We start from the raw sequence: 20545 nt of genomic DNA, 5'->3' as shown, positions 1-20545 counted from the left end.
CCTGTGCTCTGCGACGGGAGAGGCCACAACAGTGAGAGGCCCTCGTACCGCAAAAAAAAAAAAAAAAAAAAAAAGGATCAGTGAGAAGTGCCTTGTCTCCTCTACTGTCTCCACACTACAAAGATATCTGTATTCGTATACATATAAGGTTTCCTTTCTCTTGTTCAAAGCCAAACTCCTACTTTGTACTCTTGACCTCATCTCCTACCAGACCTTGCTTTAACAATTATCATCTTACACTCCTGTAAGAACTCAAACTAAGGCAAGATCTGATAGTTTCAGCTAAAAACAGGAATGGATAGGTACAGATTTTAGAATGGACAAGTACTGATTTTCTGTTAATGCACTATGTTCCAAAGCAAGGCAAAAAATAATCACAGAAATAAGGAATAAAATAATAAAAATGCAACTTTTGCATTTAGTTGAAAAATTATTTACAGGCAAAATGCCAAAAAAGAAACTCTCAAAAATTAAAACAAAATTTTAAAAATCTACCGTGGGTACCTAATAATGGCAAAACTGTACCAATAGATAACTAGAGAGTTAGATGGCAGAAACAAATGGCAATTAAACCTTTACTATATCTTTAACCAGGACTGTAAAATTAATTTAGTAAAGGATCAGTTTAATCTACAATGTATTACAGTGATAAGGTACAAAAAGGTTTACACTGAAAAGCTCTCTCCTTCCTGTTCCATCCTCTTTGTACCACCTTCCCAGAAGCCACTCAGCGGTTTCTCATTTATTCTTGCTCACAGACATGCTTATATAAGCACTGTTGTTGATTATTACTATCTTTAACTTAAGTTGCTACTACAACTTTAAGTATTAACTAAATATAGCTCACCCACAGTAATATATTTCTCAGTTCCACTTATTTTAAAATATCAAGTATCCTTGACCTACAGACAGAGTTAAAAAAAAAAAAAAGAAACCAACCACATAAAATTGCCTCTAATGACTGGTAAAATATATTTCCCAAAGCCAAAAATGTCTTACCTAAAGAGAACAGGGTATGGATCATCCCTCTCTGGTGGTCCAGTAATACGTGCCATTGTTGGGAAAGACTTCACAGGAGGTTGGATCATTGTATGAGGTGCAGTTTCCATTAAATGAAAAACTTCCTCTAAGAGGTTAATAAGCTTTTCTATTTCCCCTTCACTTATATTTGAGGATTCCAAAAGATCCATATCCATTGAAGCCTCTACTTCATTTTCATATTCTGGGTTTGTTCTCTCAAGTCCAGTGTCTGTATCATGATCAGCTTCACTGTGGTTAGGAACAGAAGAAGTCTTCTCTGCTAAATGGTCACCAAGTCTTTTAATCTCTGACAAAATTTCATAGAAATGGCATTTCTGAAGAATAGCTGAACCAGCAGTGACAACCCTCACAGTCTGATCTAAAAGTATGAGCTCCAGCAGTTTTTGATAGCCACTTTTTTCACTCTGCCTACTTCTTAAAAATGCTTCCATTCCTTCTGTCATACTAATGACACTGTCCAAAGCTTTAAATGCATTTAACTTAAGGGAAGATGAGACATGATCAGCAAACAGGAGCTCAAATAATCCACTGATCACTCCTGCTTGTAGCAGTCCCATGACTCCTTGGGCCCCACATTCTGCCAGTGAGGACACTAATTTGGTCCCAGCTTTGAGCTGTCGGACATTTAAGGCAATGGGTTGGCGAAGGGCTACTTGTAAATTTAAAGCTTGCATGGTCCAGTCTATCAACTGGCCAAGGGCGTCTTGTTTTGTGTTTTTCAATTGCAAATAACTTAATCCTTTTATTATTAAACTTGGAATTTCTTCTAAAGCTGTTACCCATTTTGCACCTCTATCTTCTTGATACAAATCCAACAGTTCAGTTAACTTCACTGAGGCTTCTACTGCCCCTGAATTTTCTTTATCTGGACCTTGATCCTTCATTCTACTGATTTCAATTTCAAAAGTAGTCTTGTATGGACAGCTGAAGTATAAGAGTGGTACAAGCTCCCTGTCATATGGATCATACGTCATAGGAGGAACTGAAGCTAAGTCTTCAGCAGTGTATTCAACATCAAAGTTTGGATACTTAAATGTTTCACGTTCCAAGTCAGCAATTCCATCTTCATCACTGGAAATTTGTTCATAACCATCATCCCCTGAAAATCAGTTTGAATAATATTTAGTTGTTACATCATTGTTGTTTAATGCAGACCAATCTGGTTTGTCAAAAAAATCATTTAATAGTGTGGCAAAAAATAAAAATTAATGATTTCCTCAACGAAATTAATTTCTGCCCCAACATCTTATCAACAATTACTAACATTTTATAGTTTCTAATAGAATAATTATGGAGAAACTTCATAAGCGAAGTTTTCTATTATATCTGTTCAGCTTTACAACTAACTCTGCTACAGATCTTTTCCTCACAAAATTAAATTAGAAATGCCTCAAAAAACAAACCAAAAATATCTCTTTCAGGAGGAAAGAAATTAAGCTTGCCCTCATAAGAGAGTATTTTTAAGATGGAAAAAATAAATTGATGGGCCAAAATTATTAAATTAACTAAGAATTAGTACCATAAATACCAAGCTACATCAAATATTTCCAGAAAAAACATTCTATGTTCTTTTTATAACATGAATTTCATATTCCTTCACTTTCACTTCTCTGTATTTACCTGTCACACAGTTTCCCCAGTTCTGTATTATGTTTTTAGGGAAAATCTGTTCATATAAAGTGCTCAGCTTTGCCAAAACAAAGAGTTTTCATATTATGACACATGCAGCTTTTTCCTCTATTTATTGATACAGGACTAGAAGTAATACAGGACCAGAGATGGAAAACTTGTTGGTTTTACTTTTTAACACTACTATCACCTGGCCGTGGTAAAACAGAGATGTGCAATTACAGCCTAAGAAAGAAAAGGAAATGGTTCCACAGTATTCCTCAAGTAACAGCCCTCTTTTGACATTCTTTAGCTCAAAACAATACACTCATATTTGAAAAGGAAGGGCCTATAGAGACTTGACTCTGGAATAACCACCAGATGTCTTCTGGTAAAAATCAAATTAACCAGCCTCATTCTCTCACCTTCTCTATTAAAATGTCCTCTGATTAACAAAGCCTGCATGAAATCTAACTACTACTTGCCAGTCAAACACAATAAATCTAAAAAGGATTTTGTGGTAATCTGGAAATGGGGTAAGCTAAAAAGATTATCACTCAATAACCCAATTATTTATATTTTGTAAAAGGGCCACTGTGATACTAGAATGGTCCTCTCTCTCACGTAGAATGATGCTCACCTGTACTATCTTATAAAAGAAAAAGGCAGATAATCTGTCATTTTACATAAATACTTTAACACTACATTCCATTTATTGGAGAAATTAAGAGCCAATTAGCTTAAGTATCTCTTTTTGCTTTCAAAGGGAAAGTAAAGCCTAACTAAAGGACTGCATAATGCTGCCATATGTCCCTGTGTAATTGAGATTTTTCCTTCTGAATTTCTAAAAATAATGAAGCATTTTGCCAAAATATCCAGGTGGCAGACATTTTTAGCAATTCCACCCAGCTTAAAACACCACTCCTTTACTCTCAAAACAGATCACCAAATCCCTAATCACCATGTATTTGCTGCATATCCCTGCTTCCCTGGACAAAGCTGATGGTATCAAGGGGCAGTGATACCATAGCAAGCCAAAGAGACTCTCTCTCCCAGAAAACTGGATCTGGATCTGAGACACAGCCAGGTAGTTTAGACTGGCTGGTTAAAGAGAGGAGATTAAAGATGTGGGGTGAATAGAGATATAACAATTAGTTAATAGAATATAAATTAGAAACACAAAACAAAGAAGAGACGGAAATCCCAGCTCTAGTCAAGTCTTAAGGCCCAGCTACAATCTGTCTCAGGTTTCCTGAAAGCCATTTATCTCTGCTACAAATTCTTCTGCATCACTACAAGCTACATCAAGCTAGTTTCTAGCACTTAAAACCAGAAGTCCTAGCTAATTTAACCCACCTTCACCTTCTTCATCTTCTTCACCTTCTTCCTCTTCATCTTCCTCTTCCTCCTCAGGGATACTATCTACTGTATGGCGATCATCCTCATCCTCATCCTCTTCTTCCTCGACATCCACATCATCTTCATCATCTTCTCCTTCTTCTTGTTGTTCTTCTTCTACTTCTCCTTCATCAGAATACTGACCTTCCTGAGGAACAGAATTCCGATCAGGAGAAATGGGCTCAAAGTAATCTTCTCTATGAGGAGCATCCTCTTCCTTGTCACCAGACACTGAAAAATTGAGGTTTAAGGCACAGATTATTTTAACTGTTTAAATAACATGAGGCAGAAGGATTGGATACTGCAACTACTTAATGACATTTTGGATGATTTAGCTCATAATTAATAAAGTATGCTTTATTAATTATTAATAAATATTAATAGTATTAATAAACATACTTTAAACAAAGTATTAAATAAACACAGCTCATAATTAATAAAGTATGCTATGTTATATTTTAATACAATAATCCTCTTCTTTTTTAGCTATTAAGTAACTATACAGATTTTTATCTCTTCCAATACCTACTGTTTATCTTTACTGGTGCTGTTCTGTACATACCGCTATAGCACATTAACATTTTATTTTCAAAGTAATGTTGCTTCAGCTTCGAATTAATTAACTGATTTTTTTTTCTTTTAACAAATTCACTTGCCAACAAAAAAAACACAAGAAAACACTGTGCAGAATGGGGGCAGAGGATATTCATCAAGATTTGATTACCAGCATCTAATTTTTTTTCTTTAATCAAAAAGTACTATTAACATTAATCAAGAGGGGGAAAATAAACTATCACTGATATATTTCTACCTGGCAATGGCATGGGATCATCCTCATCATCATCAGGTGGAGGGGGTCCTGGTGGAGTTCTTGGTCCCCTTGGCTGTGGTCTTGGAGGGCTTCCATTAAACTGATCTTCTTTCTCCCCATCAGCTAATTTTATTAGAAAAAGAAAAAGAACTTTCAAATGAATAAGTATAGTGAAATAAATGCATGACAAAAATGCTATTCATCATTTGAGTTTTCATCTTCAGAATTTATTAACTTTTTCCTTCCTGACGTGTAACAGAAATTTTGCTAATTAGTTTATAATGGGAAAGTTAGAATTTTTGATGTCCCATATACCAAAATATAATGTATGTAACTCTTGGGCATTATCCCAGAAAAATGGAGACTTATTTTCCTGCAGGAAGATGTACATGAATGCTCATAATAGCTTTATTTGCAAAAGTCAAAAACTGGAAACTACCTAAATGTCCTTCAATGATTAAAGTTAAATAAATTATGATACATCCATACTATGTATTACTACTCAGCAACAATAAAGAATGATCTAATGCACACAGAAAGTAGATAAACTTCAAAGAAATTATGCTGAATGAAAATAGCCCATCTCAAAAAGATCCCAACTTCATGATTCCATTTTGTAACATTCATGAAATAATATAATTACAGAGACAGAGAACAGATTAGTGATTGCCAAAAGTTAGGGACAGGTGGGATGGGTTTGCCTGTAAAGGCATAACACCAGGGAATACTGTGATAGTACAATCAAGTCTCTTAATTTTGGTGGTGGTTATGCAAAGCTAGACATGACATAAAATTACACACACACACACACACGTATACATGTATAACTGGTGAAAGGTGAACAAGCTCTACAGATTGTAACAAGGCCAATTTTATTTTGATATTGTACTAGAGTTGTAAAAGATGTTAACTAGGGGAATCTGGGGATGAGTACACAGGACTTCCCTATACATTTCTTTGCAACTTCCTCTAAATCTATAATTATTTCAAAATAAAAAGTTAAAAACATACACACATACATATATATGTATATGTATATGCAATATATGAGCTTAAGTGTCCATTTTAAAACAAGTCAGCGAGAGTGAAATCAGACAGAGAAAGACAAATATCATATGATATTGCTTATATGTGGAATCTAAAAAAATGGTACAAATGAACTTATTTACAAAACAGAAATAGAGTCACAGATGTAGGAAACAAACTTATGGTTACCAGGGGGGAAAGGGGGTAGGGGATAAACTGGGAGATTGGGATTGACATATGCACACTACTAAATATAAAACGGATAACTTATAAGGACCTACTGTATAGCACAGGGAACACTACTCAATACCCTATACTCTATAATAGGGAAAAGAATCTAAAAAAGAGTGGATATATGTGCACGTATGACTGATTCACTTTGCTGTATACCTGAAACTAACACAACATTGTAAATAAAAATTATACTCCAATAAAAGTTTTTTTAGAAGTCAGTAAATTTTTTATCCACTTGTCTTTTTTTATTTTTTTATTGAAGCATAGTTGATTTACAATATTGTATCAATTTCTGCTGTACAGCAAAGTGACTCAGTTATACACATATATATTCGTTTTTATATTCTTTCCCATTATGGTTTATCCCATATTGAATATAGCTCCTTGTGCTATACAGTAGAACCTTGTTGTTTATCCATTCTATATGTAAAACTTTGCATCTACTAAGCCCAAACTCCCCATCCACCCCTCACCAACCTTGCCTCCCCCCTGGCAACCACAAATCTGTCCTCTATGTCTGTGAGTCTGCTTCTGCTTTGTAGATAGGTTCATTTGTGCCATATTTTGATTCCACATATGAGTGATATCACAACGGTATTTGTCTTTCTCATTCTGACAAGTCAATATATTTAAAAAAATTTTAGAGTAACTACTTACCTATGTCAGATGCTGTGATAAGGCTACAGACAATAGGAAAGATCAATGAAACTACAAGCTTAGAAAAGATAAAATTAACAAACCTTTAGCTAGACTCACCGAGAAAAAAAGAGGACTCAAAATCAGAAATGAAAGAGGAGATACTACAACTGATACCACCAAAATACAAAGGATCACACCAAGCTACTATGAACAATTATACACCAACATATTGGACAACCTAGAAGAAATGGATACAGCCCTAGAAACATACAACCTACCAAGACTGAATCATGATTAAATAGACTATCTGAACAGACCAATTACTGTAAGGAGATTGAATCAGTAATCAAAAACCTCCCAAAAACAAAAGTCCAGGACGATGCGTCTTTACTGCTGAATTCTACCAAATATTCCAAGAAGAATTAATACCAGTCCTTCTCAAAGTCTTCCAAACTCGTTTACAAGGCCAGCATTACCCTAATACCAAAACTAGACAAGGATGCCTCAAGAAAAGAACGTTACAGGCCAATATCTCTGATGAACATACATGCAAAAATCCTCAACAAAATATTAGCAAGCCGAATTCTATAATGCATTAAAAGGATCATACATCATGATCAAGTGGGATGTATTCCAGGGATGCAAGGGTGGCTCTGCATCTGCACATTAGTCAATGTGATACATTAACAAAATGAAGGCTAAAAATCAAATGATCATCTCGACAGATACAGTAAAATCATTTTTCAAAATTCAAATTCATTTATGATAAACACTCTCAACAAAACAGGTATAGAGGGAATGTACCACACCATAACAGGCCATATGTGACAAGCCCATAGCTTTAACATCATTCTCAATGGTAAAAAGCTGAAAGCTTTTCCTCTAAGATCAAGAACAGAACAAGGATACCCACCTCTTGCCACTTTTATTCAACACAGTGTTGGAAGTCCTAGCCAGTGCAGTTAGGCAAGAAAAAGAAGTAAAAGGCATCCAAATTGGAAAGGAAGAAGTAAAACTCGCTCTTTGCAGATAACCTGATACAGGTATACCCTGCTTTTTGGAAGTTCATTTTATGCCACTTCACTTTTACAAAAGACCTATCTTAGTACGTGTTTTCACTAACCAAAAGAAATCCAAAGTGGATTTTCACTTCTACAAAAAAATGTGAAAAGAGAAAATAAGTGTTAAGCATTTGTTTTGCACTGAGCTGTTATAGAGGCAACATAATCCCAAAGAGTGAGAGTGGCACTGCCAAGCTCCTTCTCTGGCAACTACACTCAGCATCTCAGCATTTAGCCACCATAGCTTTGAACTATGTCTGTGAGCATCTGGGCTTTATCTCAATTTATTTTGTGCGTCCATTAGCAGGATGTGTCCTAAGGTAATTGTTTCTTCGTTTTATACCATTTTGGTGTATGAAAGGTTTCATAGGAACACTCTATTTCAGACAGCAGGGGAAACCTGTATAATATAAAGAAAACCCTAAAGACTCCATTAAAAACCTATTAGAGGGACTTCCCTGGTGGTCCAGTGGTAAAGAATCCACCTTCTAACGCAGGGGACGTGGGTTTGACTCCCTGGTTGGTGAACTAAGATCCCACATGCCACCGGCAACTAAGCCCACGCACCACAACTACTGAGCCTGTGCGCCTCAACTAGAGAGCCACGTGCTGCAAACTACAGAACCCACGTGCTCTGGAGCCCACGCACCACAACTAGAGAGAGAAAACCCACCTGCCACAACTAGAGAGAAGCCCATGCACTGCAACAAAGAGCCCACATGCTGCAACGAAAGATCCCTCATGCTGCAATGAAGATCCCGCATGCCAAAACAAAGACCCGATGCAGCCAAAAATAAAAATAGATAAAAATTTTTTAAAACCTATTAGAACTAATAAACAAATACAGTAAATCTGTAGGACACAAGATCAATACCCAAAAATAGTTTGCGTTTCTATACACTAATAATGAACTACGAGAAAGAGAAATTAAGAAAATCCCATTTACAATTATATCCAAAAGTATAAAACACTTAGGAATAAATTTAAACAAGGACATGAAATACATGTATGTTGAAAACTACAAGACATTGATGAAAGAGACTGAAGGGGACACAAATAAATGAAAAGATATTCTGTGCCCATGGACGGGAAGAATTAATACTGTTAAAATGTCCATACTAGGGGGAATTCCCTGGCGGTCCAGTGGTTAGAATTCCACACTTCCACTGCAGGGGGCCTGGGTTCAATCCCTGGTCAGGGAACCAAGATCCCACAAGCCGCACAGCATGGCCAAAAAAAAAAAAGTCCACACTCCCCTAAGCAATATACAAATTCAATGCAATCCCTACCAAAATTCCAATGGCATTTTTCACAGAAATAGAACAACAATCCTAAAACTTGTATAGAACCATAAAAGACCCCAAAGAGCCAAAGCAATCTTGAGAAAGAATAAAGCTGGAGGTATCACACAACGTTACAAACAATGTTACAGAGCAATAGTACTTTAAACAGTATGGTATTGGCATAAAAAGAGACACAAAGGTCAATGGAACAGAACAGAGAGCCCAGAAATAAATCCATGCATATATGGTCAATTAATTTACCTGTGCTTAGCAGGTACTATATAAGAAAAAAGATTAAACTACAGTGTGTGACCACCATCAGAGCAAAGATCTCACACCACACTATCATATAAGGATTTAAGAGAAACAATGGTCATTTTATTTGTGCTCATAAAATGCTAATTGTAAAGCAAAATATTTTTCCCTATGACCTCAATTATAATTTCAAAATTTATTCCCAAATCTCCTTAGCTCAACAGCTTATGAGTAATACTAGAGTGAGGAAAGGAGACCCTGGAAAACATGAGTCCAGCTGTCTGCTCTATAAAATGAAAGTCACTAAAGTTCATTAGAGGTTTTTTGCTTTTTTATAAAGTTGCTTGTGCTTTATTTTTTAATATTTATTTATTTATTTGGGCTGCACCAGGTCTTAGCTGCAGTACGTGGACTCTTAGTTGTGGCATGCAGACTCTCAGTTGCAGCACACGAACCCTCAGTTGCGGCATGCATGAGGGATCAGTTTCCCGACCAGGGATTGAACCCAGGCCCCCTGCATTGGAGCACAGAGTCTTACCCCTGAACCACCAGGGAAGTCCCTGTTTGTTTTATTTTTTTTCGCCCTGTCATGAGGCACGTGGGATCTTAGTTCACCGACCAGGGATTGAACCCACGCCCCCTGCATTGGAAGTGGGGAGTCTTAACCACTGGACCGCCAGGGAAGTCCCTAGAGTTTTTATTTTTCTTGTCTTGAATTAATAAGCAAAAGGTTCTCAAAAGCAGGAAAATCTGCCTTAGCTAAGATTTGGACATCTAAGGAAATTTGAAATGCAGTCCTGATAAAACAAATGCCATTAACACAAGTATTCCAAAAACACATACCATATTTACTGCCTATTCTTCAGTTCTTTGAAAGACAATTTTCATAGTAAACCATGAATAACCATAGATTATATTATCATATACATATTTTAAATGAAAAAAAAAAAACCTTGGGTCAATTAAAAAAGCATTTTTGCAAAGTAGTGGAGGAAAATAAAACGCAACCACTTCAACATAAAAGACACTCTTATAGGAAAGAATGGGAGATTGGCAGATAACTTGTCAAACCTTAAACAAGGTTCAAAAAGCAGAAGAGTTCTTTGAGTTACCTTTTCCTACTATAATGAACATAAGTGTCACTGATAAAAGCAAATTTAAAATTCTCACCATGGGGACATCCCTGGTGGCGCAGTGGTTAAGAGTCCACCTGCCAAGGCAGGGGACATGGGTTCGATCCCCAGTCCTGGAAGATCCCACATGTCGTGGAGCAACTAAGCCCATGAGCCACAACTACTGAAACCCACGTGCCCTAGAGCCCATGCACCACAACTACTGGGCCCATGCACCACAACTACTGAAGCCCACGTGCCTAGAGCCCATGCTCTGCAACAAGAGAAGCCATCGCAATGAGAAGCCCACACACTGCAACGAAGAGTAGCCCCTGCTCGCCACAACTAAAGAAAGCCCGAGCGCAGCAATGAAGACCCAAAACAGCCAAAAGTAAGTAATAAAATAAAATTAAATTAAATTAAATTCTCACCATGTTTTGGATTCCTTTTCAAACTTGGCTGTGGCTGGGGAGGTGGTGGAGGTGGAGGTGGAGGTGGTGGAGAGTCTCTGTCATGACTTATGACTCTATCCACTGATCCATATATTGCCAGTGTCAGACAGTTGTACCAGCCTCTTAGCACCAAACCATCAGTATTCACCTGATTTGGGGGGAGGGGGAGGGGAAGAGATATCTTTCAAATGAACGTTTTACTATGTCAGAAGTAAACTGGTATCAAATTACTTTGTGGTTCAACTAAAGTATAAAAGTATGCTGAAAATGCAAAGGTCAATATTGGTGGAAATTCACCCAGAGGCACAACTTTTGCATGGCCCTCCAGAGTTACCATACCTAAAACTGTCTCAGGACTACATCTCCCCAGTTCTATACTTTAGGCCAATCCTATTCAAAAAGCATAACCAGATTCCCAACCAAGAGAAGAGAAATGAGAAGGAAATTAAGGGGGAGCTACTGCCAATTCATAAATTAAACCCAAATAGTTACAGGGGTCATGGAGATACACAAGAGTACAAATTGTGCCCAGTCTCAAGAATTATAAAACCTATAAAATTATACAGCATTCTTTTTACATGACATGCAGGTATATTCAATGTATCTATATTGTACTTAAAAAGTAAGGGTAACCAGAGGCATTAAACAAATTGTTTTTGCAAAGAAACTTTATCCTAAAAAGATCAAAGACTTTATCAATGCCATTAACCCTCAATAGTTCCTTATAAAATAACTTTACGTTTTTCAGAGCTTATCTATTAATCACTCTATCTTCACAATAACTATGAGAGGTAATCAGAGCAAATATTATCAACAAATAAGAAAATGAGAGTGTCAGTAGAAAAATTTGGCTAGAAACCAAAGCCCCTGACTTCTGAGTTCTCCTCCCACTCTACAGTGTTGGATAAAGATGAAATAATAAGTGGTAATGGAACCCTAGAGGAAGGGTTCTAGAGGAAGAAAAAAATTATTATTCTCCTTGCTAACCTTAGCAAACTCTAGCAAAGGGAAATCAGGGACCAGAAGAAAGGCTCAAAGACTATGCCCACGGATTAATAGACTCTAAACAGAAATACCACTGGAAGGAAGATAAATAGATAAAGAATACAATTTTTAGTCTAAACAAGGTGCAGAGGATTAAATACCCATCCCCCACCAAAAACAAACAGCAGGCTGAGTAGTCCCATATTAGATCACCATTATTTTTGGATTTCGGCTCTTCCATGATTCAGATCTTTTAGATGCTTTCAGAATGGCATTTGGTATCAAGAAAAAGACACTTCTGATACACAAGGAAGAAGTATGAAATATGAATTTTTAAAGAAAACTTAATTAAGGTACAATGGTGTTTAATAATAATTTACCTGCCTGTCATCTTCTGAATTTGCCCACCTAAATGAAAAGAAGGAAAAGCACAGATGCTGGCTTCTTCCTGACCCAAGTATAAAATTAGAATAAAGAGCTATATGGGTAGATAATAGCATTACAATGTCTTTGCTCCATTTTAAAATAGCTTCTGGAATACAAGAGGAATCAGACAAGAAATGATGATATTCTGCAGAACTAGAACCAAGTAAGTTGACATTCTGCATCACTGGTTTATCTGGATCAAAAACTCTGAATGGAGGTGAGAACAACAGTAGTAACAAGTTGAAAACTGACTTCTACAATTACCTTTGAGTTGGGTCTAAAGATGATAGAAGTATTCTCATCATATTCCAGGCTGCCAAAAGAGTAGGAATAAATATATAGGCTCAAACACTGAACATCACAGTTCATGAAGAAGTTTTTCTAGATTCATATATTTCAATCAAATGCAAGATTTGTGTTTTAATGAACTACAAAGTTTGGGTTTAATTTACTCTCCACAAAATGATATCAAGAAAAAGTATAAAACAAACCCCCCAGAGACTCTGGTTCAGTTGCTTTGAGGTGTGTGTGAGAATCAATGTTTGTTTAAAAGCACCCCAGGTAATTCTAATGTACAGCCAGAGTAGAGATCCATAGCATTATAGTCTTCAAAAAAAATGTATACTGGGACCAAAATTTTTAAAAAGCACCTATTTTCATCAGGTACTGACATAAAAATAACATTCTATAATATAAAAAATTAGCTGCTTCAGATTACCTAGGTTCCCTTCATTTTAAAAAGAAGTTAAATTACCAATATAATTTAATAATAAATGAGTGGAGAATCAATAAAAGAATAAGCAAAATCTAGAAAACTTAATTCCTGACAGGGACAGAAAATTTTCCATTTTTAAGCTGCCTTTAAAAAATTGTTATTTTATAAATGAATTTTTATAAATGAGTAAACCCATCTAATGGTTAATTAATTTGCAGACATCAAAACAACTAGTGTTAGTCATACCTAGCATGTATTATATAATTCAAAATAAGAGTAACTATAACAAAATTCTCATTTTACAAAAATGTGACTATGGAATTTTAAATTATGTAGTAGTGTGACGTAAAAAACACAGACAAAATCTCAATGTGTTTATATAGGTTTTTTTAAGAATCAAAAAGTAATCTTTTCCAAATTAGGTTATTATCAAATCATGTGATATGTATAATGCATACACCAATAAAAAGCAAACAAAAGATGGTTAATGTTTCACACATTTAAAATTTTATTTTATAAATAAACTCAACATGTTCTTAGGAGCTTGACATTTCCTTAATATTGTCAATTGAGAAAATTAAACCCTGAGTTCTTGGATCTACCACCATACACAGCCTTTTCTTCTATCTAAAGAATAAAAAGGTTTTGCTTACTAACTTATGAGTTGCTGGTGAAATTACCTAGTAAGTACATACCTTCCCAACCTATCGAAAACTGGGGCACTTGGTTTGCTTACATTGTTAAAGAATAAGTCTAATTGAAATGTGTGCGGTGATGTCTCCCTGTGAATGAAACAAAGTTGAAAGGTCAGCCTTTACAATAATCAGTTCCTAAATTAAAACAAAAAACAAAGTAAGTACAAATTTAAGAGCAATTCTAGAATTAAGATAAATTATTCCTAATATGTAAATAACAAAAACACGGAGTTAACTGCAATATTTCCTGTAATTTTATTCATATCCAATTCTCAAGAAGTCAAGTATTCACTTTGAGTACTACTGAAAAATTTTTAGCCATCAAATATCTTTCGCCTGCTACTTGGACCATTTTAAAACACACAGATATTTAAATTTTTTAATGTATTTTAATGGCAAATGCTAATTAATCATGATATCTAGTTTTATAATTCCTTATATCATTATTCTATTAGCAAAAAGAATCAGGAGTTAACTAACTTTAAGTTGTACATAATAATTACCATTTAATTTCAATTTAACCCACATTCATACAGGACTGTAATAATACTTTGAGCATCAGAGCCCTAAATTGTGACTTAAAGCCCAGATTGAAATTTGTATAGCACTAATTTACATAAATATTTTGATTTTTCTATAGACTTCTATAATCAAGATTAAAGCCTATTTAATTTGCACTAGAATGAAACCCTGCTACACCCTTGCTGAAATTCCTTCGGCTCAACTAAAATCTTGATTTTTAAACAATGCATGCTTTGTTGTTTATTTACAAAAAATCCATATGGTAAAAAGTGTAATGCCCGGAGTACTCTGAAAGAGATTCCTTTATGTATTTCTGGTAGAAGTACAAACAGGTACAATCATTCTGAAAGACAATATGGCAATAAAATTCAGGAGACTGAGAAAATGTTCACACCATTTGTTCCAGAAATACTTTTCTCTACAAAGTGTTTCTATGGAAACACTAATATACAAAGACTTTTTTCAAGAGGAGGTGCATTATACTAATAATTTGAAAACTAAAAACCATCTAATGGTCTCCACTTTAAGAACTAGCCAAATAAATAAGAGTACATTGATTTGTTAGATTATACAGTCATTAGGAATCATATTTTCAAATAAATTTAAATGATGTGAAGTACTCCTGACATAATGTTAAATGAAATAAAGGAATACACAGAATAGCACGCAGTGGGATCAGAGCAGCATCATACATTTTATCTTACCCAAATTCAACTATATGTGCTCAACAACTCTAGTCTCTCTCTCCTAGCCTTCCTCTTCAAACCAGACCCTGGCCTCCAATATCTCAAGGAAAGGAAAAAGGACTGAAATGCAAATTCTTTCCTCTGGAGGCACCAAAGACTCAGGTCCTGGGCACCGAAAAGCGATTTAAAGAATCAATGGTAATTTGACTCCACTAGACTTTCATCTTAAAACTTGTTGACTCTAAAACCTAACCTCACATAAGATACCACATTTACAAAAAACAAAAAACAATATATATATATAAACGCACACATATAAATTTAAAAACACATGGCCTCAAATGTTAAGATTCTCTCAGAATGGAGGGATAACAGGGGTTTTAATTTTACCTGACATAGTTCTGAATTTCATAATGAGAAAAAATACTATCATAAAGTGTGCTGCACAAATATATCATCTCTAACATTACTTTCAACCTTGAGATTTCAGGCTTCCCAACATCTTACATATTTGTATTATTGAATCAATACTTTATTTTACTGTTCTATAACATACTGTGCATAAAGTTGTTTCTGATAATAATTTCATATTTGGAACTATTAAAACATGAACAGCCATTCACGCCCAGCTAAGAAAAAGGAGAGAGATAAGAAGGGGGAAACGTAACAAATACTCTTACCCACTGCAGCTAATGGCAGAGATTCATATTGCCTGCTGTGGTAGCCAGCCTCCAAAATGGCCCCCAAAGACCCCTGCTTCCTGGTATTCACACCCCTGTGTAGTTCCCTCCCACACTGTACCAGTAGAATATGTAATCAACAGAATATAGTAAAAGCAGTATATTGAAGTATGTCACAGGATGCCATTTCTGATATTAAGTTATAAAATACAGCGACTGTGGCTTCCTTCTCGGGCATGCTCTCTCACTTTCATTCTTGGATCACTCACCCTGCAAAAATACATGCTGTGACATAAGCAACCTATAGAAAGGATCTCCTGGCAAAGAACTTAAGATCTGCCAACAGTCATGTGAACAGGCTTCTAAAATTCCCTAGCCTCAGTCAAATCTTCTGAGACTGCAACCCAAAGCCTATGTCTTAGTTATAACCTTATGAGGGAACTTGAGCCAATCAAGCAGCTCCCAGGCTCCTGACCCTCAGAAATAGTAGGGGATTAGGTTGCTAAATTTGCTACAGTTTGTTATACAGCAACAGATAACTAATAGACCTTTCTTGACCAAAAGCAGTACAATTAGAGAAGACTGCTGGATACACTATCATTACTCCATCCTTCTCATTCTACACACATAGGAAAAGTAGAAAGAAATACAGGAAAACAGGAGATTTTATTTCCTTACACATGGCAAAAAAGATATGAAGTCAATTACAATGATTTGTCATTATAAATACTAATCATTCTTACGGTTTTGTTTTGTACTTGTTTTACCTTTAAATGACCTGAAAACATTTGAAGATTTTTATATCTACCTCTAGGAATAACCAACTACTTTTCACAATTATGAAGAAATGAGCCCTTAACTTTGAATCTGTACCATTAACAGTCACCCCTGTAGCTGGCTTAACTCTTTCAGGTAATAGAAACTGAGCTATCACAGCATGGACATAACAAAATGTGGCATTGATACGTAAGAGTAACGCCTAGGCTATAAGCTAAAAACCCACAGATATATTTATTATACATATTCATGTTTCTATAACCAAAATTTAGCTTTCATCTCCAGTTCATGTAATTAAAATCAGAAGAAGATGATTATTCATGTTACAACAAAGATCAAATTCCTCTGTTTTATGTCAGTTGTTAAAATTATCAACAACTCCACAACAGGGAATTCCCTGGAGGTCCAGTGGTTAGGACTTGGTGCTTTCTCTGCCATGGCCCAGGTTCAATCCTGGGAACTAAGATCCCACAAGCCGCACTGCATGGCCAAAAAATAAAAATTAAAAAAAGATTTAAAAAAACCAAAACTCTACATCAGGAACCATGTCTTATATTTGGTTTATTTCACAAAGAGCCTAAGAAAGAGAAATGATGCTCAAATAACTACTTGCTCAGTACAACTAATGGTAATGTGAAGCTACATATTTATAAAAAGACACATGTATCAGGCTAAGGAGATCACCAATAAGTCATGAAAACTGATACTATAAAATAATATAAAAAATGTAGCAACATAATAAAAGATATATTTCTAAATATTCAGACTCATTCTTATTTTCAAGGAAAAAGTCACATTAAAAATACTTCATCTACTATACTGTGCCACCCTAGAATCGTTTGGAAAATATAAACCTATTTCCACCAATTAAAAAAAAGATGAAGAAAGAAAAATTTAATCTAGTACTCAGGTCAAATAATGACTCTTTTCAAGTTTATAATAACATATAGATTATAGAGAAAACCTAGAGTCAATTACAATGCAACATAACATAGCCATAACTGAATAAAGTTTTAGGTTTTTCTTTTTTTACTTACAAAATATTACCTTAAATTTTTGCATTTAAGAGTATGTTTCTAGATCAACTTTAGTCAAAAGTACTTTTAAAAAAGAAAACTGACTTACCCATATGCTCTACTGTCAGGCAAGCTGCTATGGGCTCTTACTCCTGGGGGTATGACTCGGACTTCATTGATATAAACCACACATGGAAAACGAACCACGTCTATATGAGAACTTTGCTTTAAGAAAAGGGGGGAGAGGAATATACTGTAAGCAAAACACTTTGTCTATTCAAAATTTATTCACTTCAATTTGTTTCATTCAGAATACCACAAACAATTTTAAAATAAACACCACATCATTAAAACAGTGCTATTACATTTTTTATAATGGTATTAAAACCACTCTTAAAAACAGCTGATGATAAAATGTACCTAGTTAAATCTCTCCATTTGTATAACAACATTTCCTGCATCTGCTTCCCTGCTGATGTTCTGCTTAGGCCAATAGAGACCTACAATCCTTTACTGGAAACCTCTGGAGCCAGACACCGTCCAGAATCCTGACTTTTGGAATTCCTTGGCGGTCCAGTGATTAGTACTACGCGCTTCCACTGCAGGGGGCACGGGCTTGATCCCTGGTCAGGGCACTAAGATCCTGCACACCAGGCAGTGCCGGCCAAAGACAAAACAGAATCCTGACTTTTTATATTTTTAGAAAGCAAATGATACAAACACTACATATTACTTAACACCCCCAGTGGCTTCTGGGGCAGTACCTTGTAACCAAAACATTAATACTTCTGCAGCAACATGTATAAACAGTCACACTAAATAAAGATTATAACTAGCATCATATCAGTTCAAATCAGAGCACGTGGCCACATGTATTTAGGGCAGATTTTTCTGCCATTTTTGAATTTCTGAATTACAGATGAGAGATGGTGAATCTCTATTTAAATTAGCTTAATTTACCAAACTTACATACTAGTATCAAGAGATCCAGGGAAGCCATTTAGGCACCAAACAGTTAAGGTAAACCCTCTCAAATTTAAAAAAGGAAAAAAATCCACAAACTAAGAATTTATTATAATAACATAAATGGATAGCATAAATTTAGTGTACATTTATTTCTATGTATCATTTGACACAAGATCAGACAAATGTAGCTCTTGAGATCAATAATTTAAAAAGAAATTTTTCACATTGTTTTTGGACGATTGTTTTTTTGTTTGTTTGTTTTTGTTTTTTTGTGGTACGCAGGCCTCTCACTATTGTGGCCTCTCCCGTTGCGGGGCGGAGGCTCCGGACGCACAGGCTCAGCAGCCATGGCTCACAGGCCCAGCCGCTCCGCGGCATGTGGGATCCTCCCGGACCAGGGCACGAACCCGTGTCCCCTGCATCGGCAGGCGGACTCTCAACCACTGCGCCACCAGGGAAGCCCTGGACGATTGTTTTACATCAACTTTTCCTAGCAGTTCAGCCAAACATCATTACCTAGTGGTCAAAGTTTATAATAAGAATGGTTCATATTATTTGCATCTAGAAAGACTGAGTCCCAAGTGCCTCTTGAAGCTGCAAAGAATACTGTGCCTATCAACAAACCAAACGACTAGTCAAATGAGTCTTTCCTAAAATGTGACAGAGGATGACTTTCCAATTTTGCATTTTAAGCTCAGAGATTAAATATAATTAAATATATAGGTATAGAAATCTTAACATAATGTTAACTATTCAAGTGTACTTTATACTCTCAAAGATATAAAAGAAACAGGATGAATGCAAAGTGTGGCTGATTGCTGGTTGTTTTCCAATACAACTCTTCTTCTAGAGAAGTTTGAGTTGGGCAAAAGTGAACTAAAAACTGAATTTCCCATGTCCTGGGAAGCCAGTGTGAACATGTGATTGCTAGATTCTGATCAATGGGATGGAAATGGAAATGACGTAGGCAACTCTGGGTCATGTCCTTAAAGGGAAAATTCAGACTTCAGAAACTCCTGCCACCTCTTCTTCTATACTCTGCTGCCTTTCTAGAACACATGTTATGGTAAGCTGTCTTGGACAATGCAGGCAACTCCCTAAGAATGGGAGAGGAACCTGTCTCTGACAATGCAGAGCTGTCACATTAGCCCTAGAATACTTAAAACCAGATTGAAAGAGAAAATCTTATTTTATCTAACCCACTGTTATCCTGACTTTATGAGAGCAGCTGAAATTATATCCTAATTATTACAAATATACTGTCGGTATTCAATAAATACTACAGTAGATTTATATAAAAGAAAAAGCATTCTGCCTCAAACTTTGGCTCTATGTTTCTGTCCTGTAAAGAGCTCCTCTACTTAAAAAGTCTACTACACAGAAGCTCCTTTGCTTATATGGTTAAAAATTCTCATTAATATTTACAAAGGAAACTTAGAACAAAACTTTATTTATTCTAACCTCCTTCCACCCTGCCCCCTGCTAATTAATGAATGGTATTAGTAGTAGTTAGGATGTCGTCACTGTGGACCTAAAAAGATCAACTTGAGGTTTTACAAATAGCCTTTCAAAATCTATTTTGTTTGTAAGTAGAAGAGTTTCTATATTAGTTGCTACCACTTTTATTCAATATTTATTTTGAAACATTTACTAAATGTCTATAATGTTCCAAGGTATGCTAGGTCCTGAGAATATAAAGACAAGACATAATCCCTGCCATTAAGGTACAATCTACTGTAGTAGATGAATAAATAAATTGCTATGATACAGACTCACACAGGAAACTATGAAAACTCAGAAGCGTACTTACCTAAATCAGACTGTGGGCAAACATTTGTGGGGGGAAAAGAAGAGTGTCAGGGAAGGCTTCCCAAAAGAAGTAGCACCTGATCTAAGTAAGTGTTTAAGGAAAACAAGAATCAGTGGAACAGAGGGATAAAGAGCTTTCTAGGCAAAGGGAGAGGCATGTGCAAAAGGAATGCAAACAAGAACTTGGAAGGTTCAAGAAATTACAAGCATAGTTCACCAAGGCTAGAGGGCAAAATGTGGGAGGAAAATAGGGCAGAGTAGCTAAACACAATCAATAGAATTACAAGAAATAAGTTTTTCATTCACTGCCAGAAGTCAACTCCAAAAATCTGTATCGCTATTTAGGACC

General features: G+C 35.7%; 1 protein-coding gene across 3 annotated transcripts in view; it reads right to left on the bottom strand.

Moving 5' to 3' along the window:
• The window catches only part of VIRMA (vir like m6A methyltransferase associated), a 66149-nt gene that overhangs the window by 40638 nt on the left and 4966 nt on the right, over positions 1-20545 (bottom strand). The window contains exons 2-8 of one of the 3 annotated variants that reach the window (XM_029222801.1): positions 17531-17646; positions 13741-13827; positions 12595-12643; positions 10900-11068; positions 4859-4981; positions 4006-4278; positions 1000-2140 (exon numbers count right to left, since the gene is read on the bottom strand). In XM_029222801.1, the coding sequence (XP_029078634.1) occupies positions 1000-2140; positions 4006-4278; positions 4859-4981; positions 10900-11068; positions 12595-12643; positions 13741-13827; positions 17531-17646 (1958 nt within the window). Of the gene's footprint in view, positions 1-999; positions 2141-4005; positions 4279-4858; positions 4982-10899; positions 11069-12594; positions 12644-13740; positions 13828-17530; positions 17647-20545 lie in introns of those variants that run through there. The other 2 variants (XM_029222802.1, XM_029222803.1) reach the window with 2 other exon arrangements.

This window comes from Monodon monoceros, unplaced genomic scaffold, assembly GCF_005190385.1.
Source record: "Monodon monoceros isolate NGI ecotype Baffin Bay Population unplaced genomic scaffold, NGI_Narwhal_1 Super_Scaffold_14, whole genome shotgun sequence".
Classification (NCBI taxonomy): Eukaryota; Metazoa; Chordata; class Mammalia; order Artiodactyla; family Monodontidae; genus Monodon; species Monodon monoceros.
The sequence above is the reverse complement of the archived record's forward strand: the minus strand, read 5'-3'. Positions and strand labels throughout refer to the sequence as shown.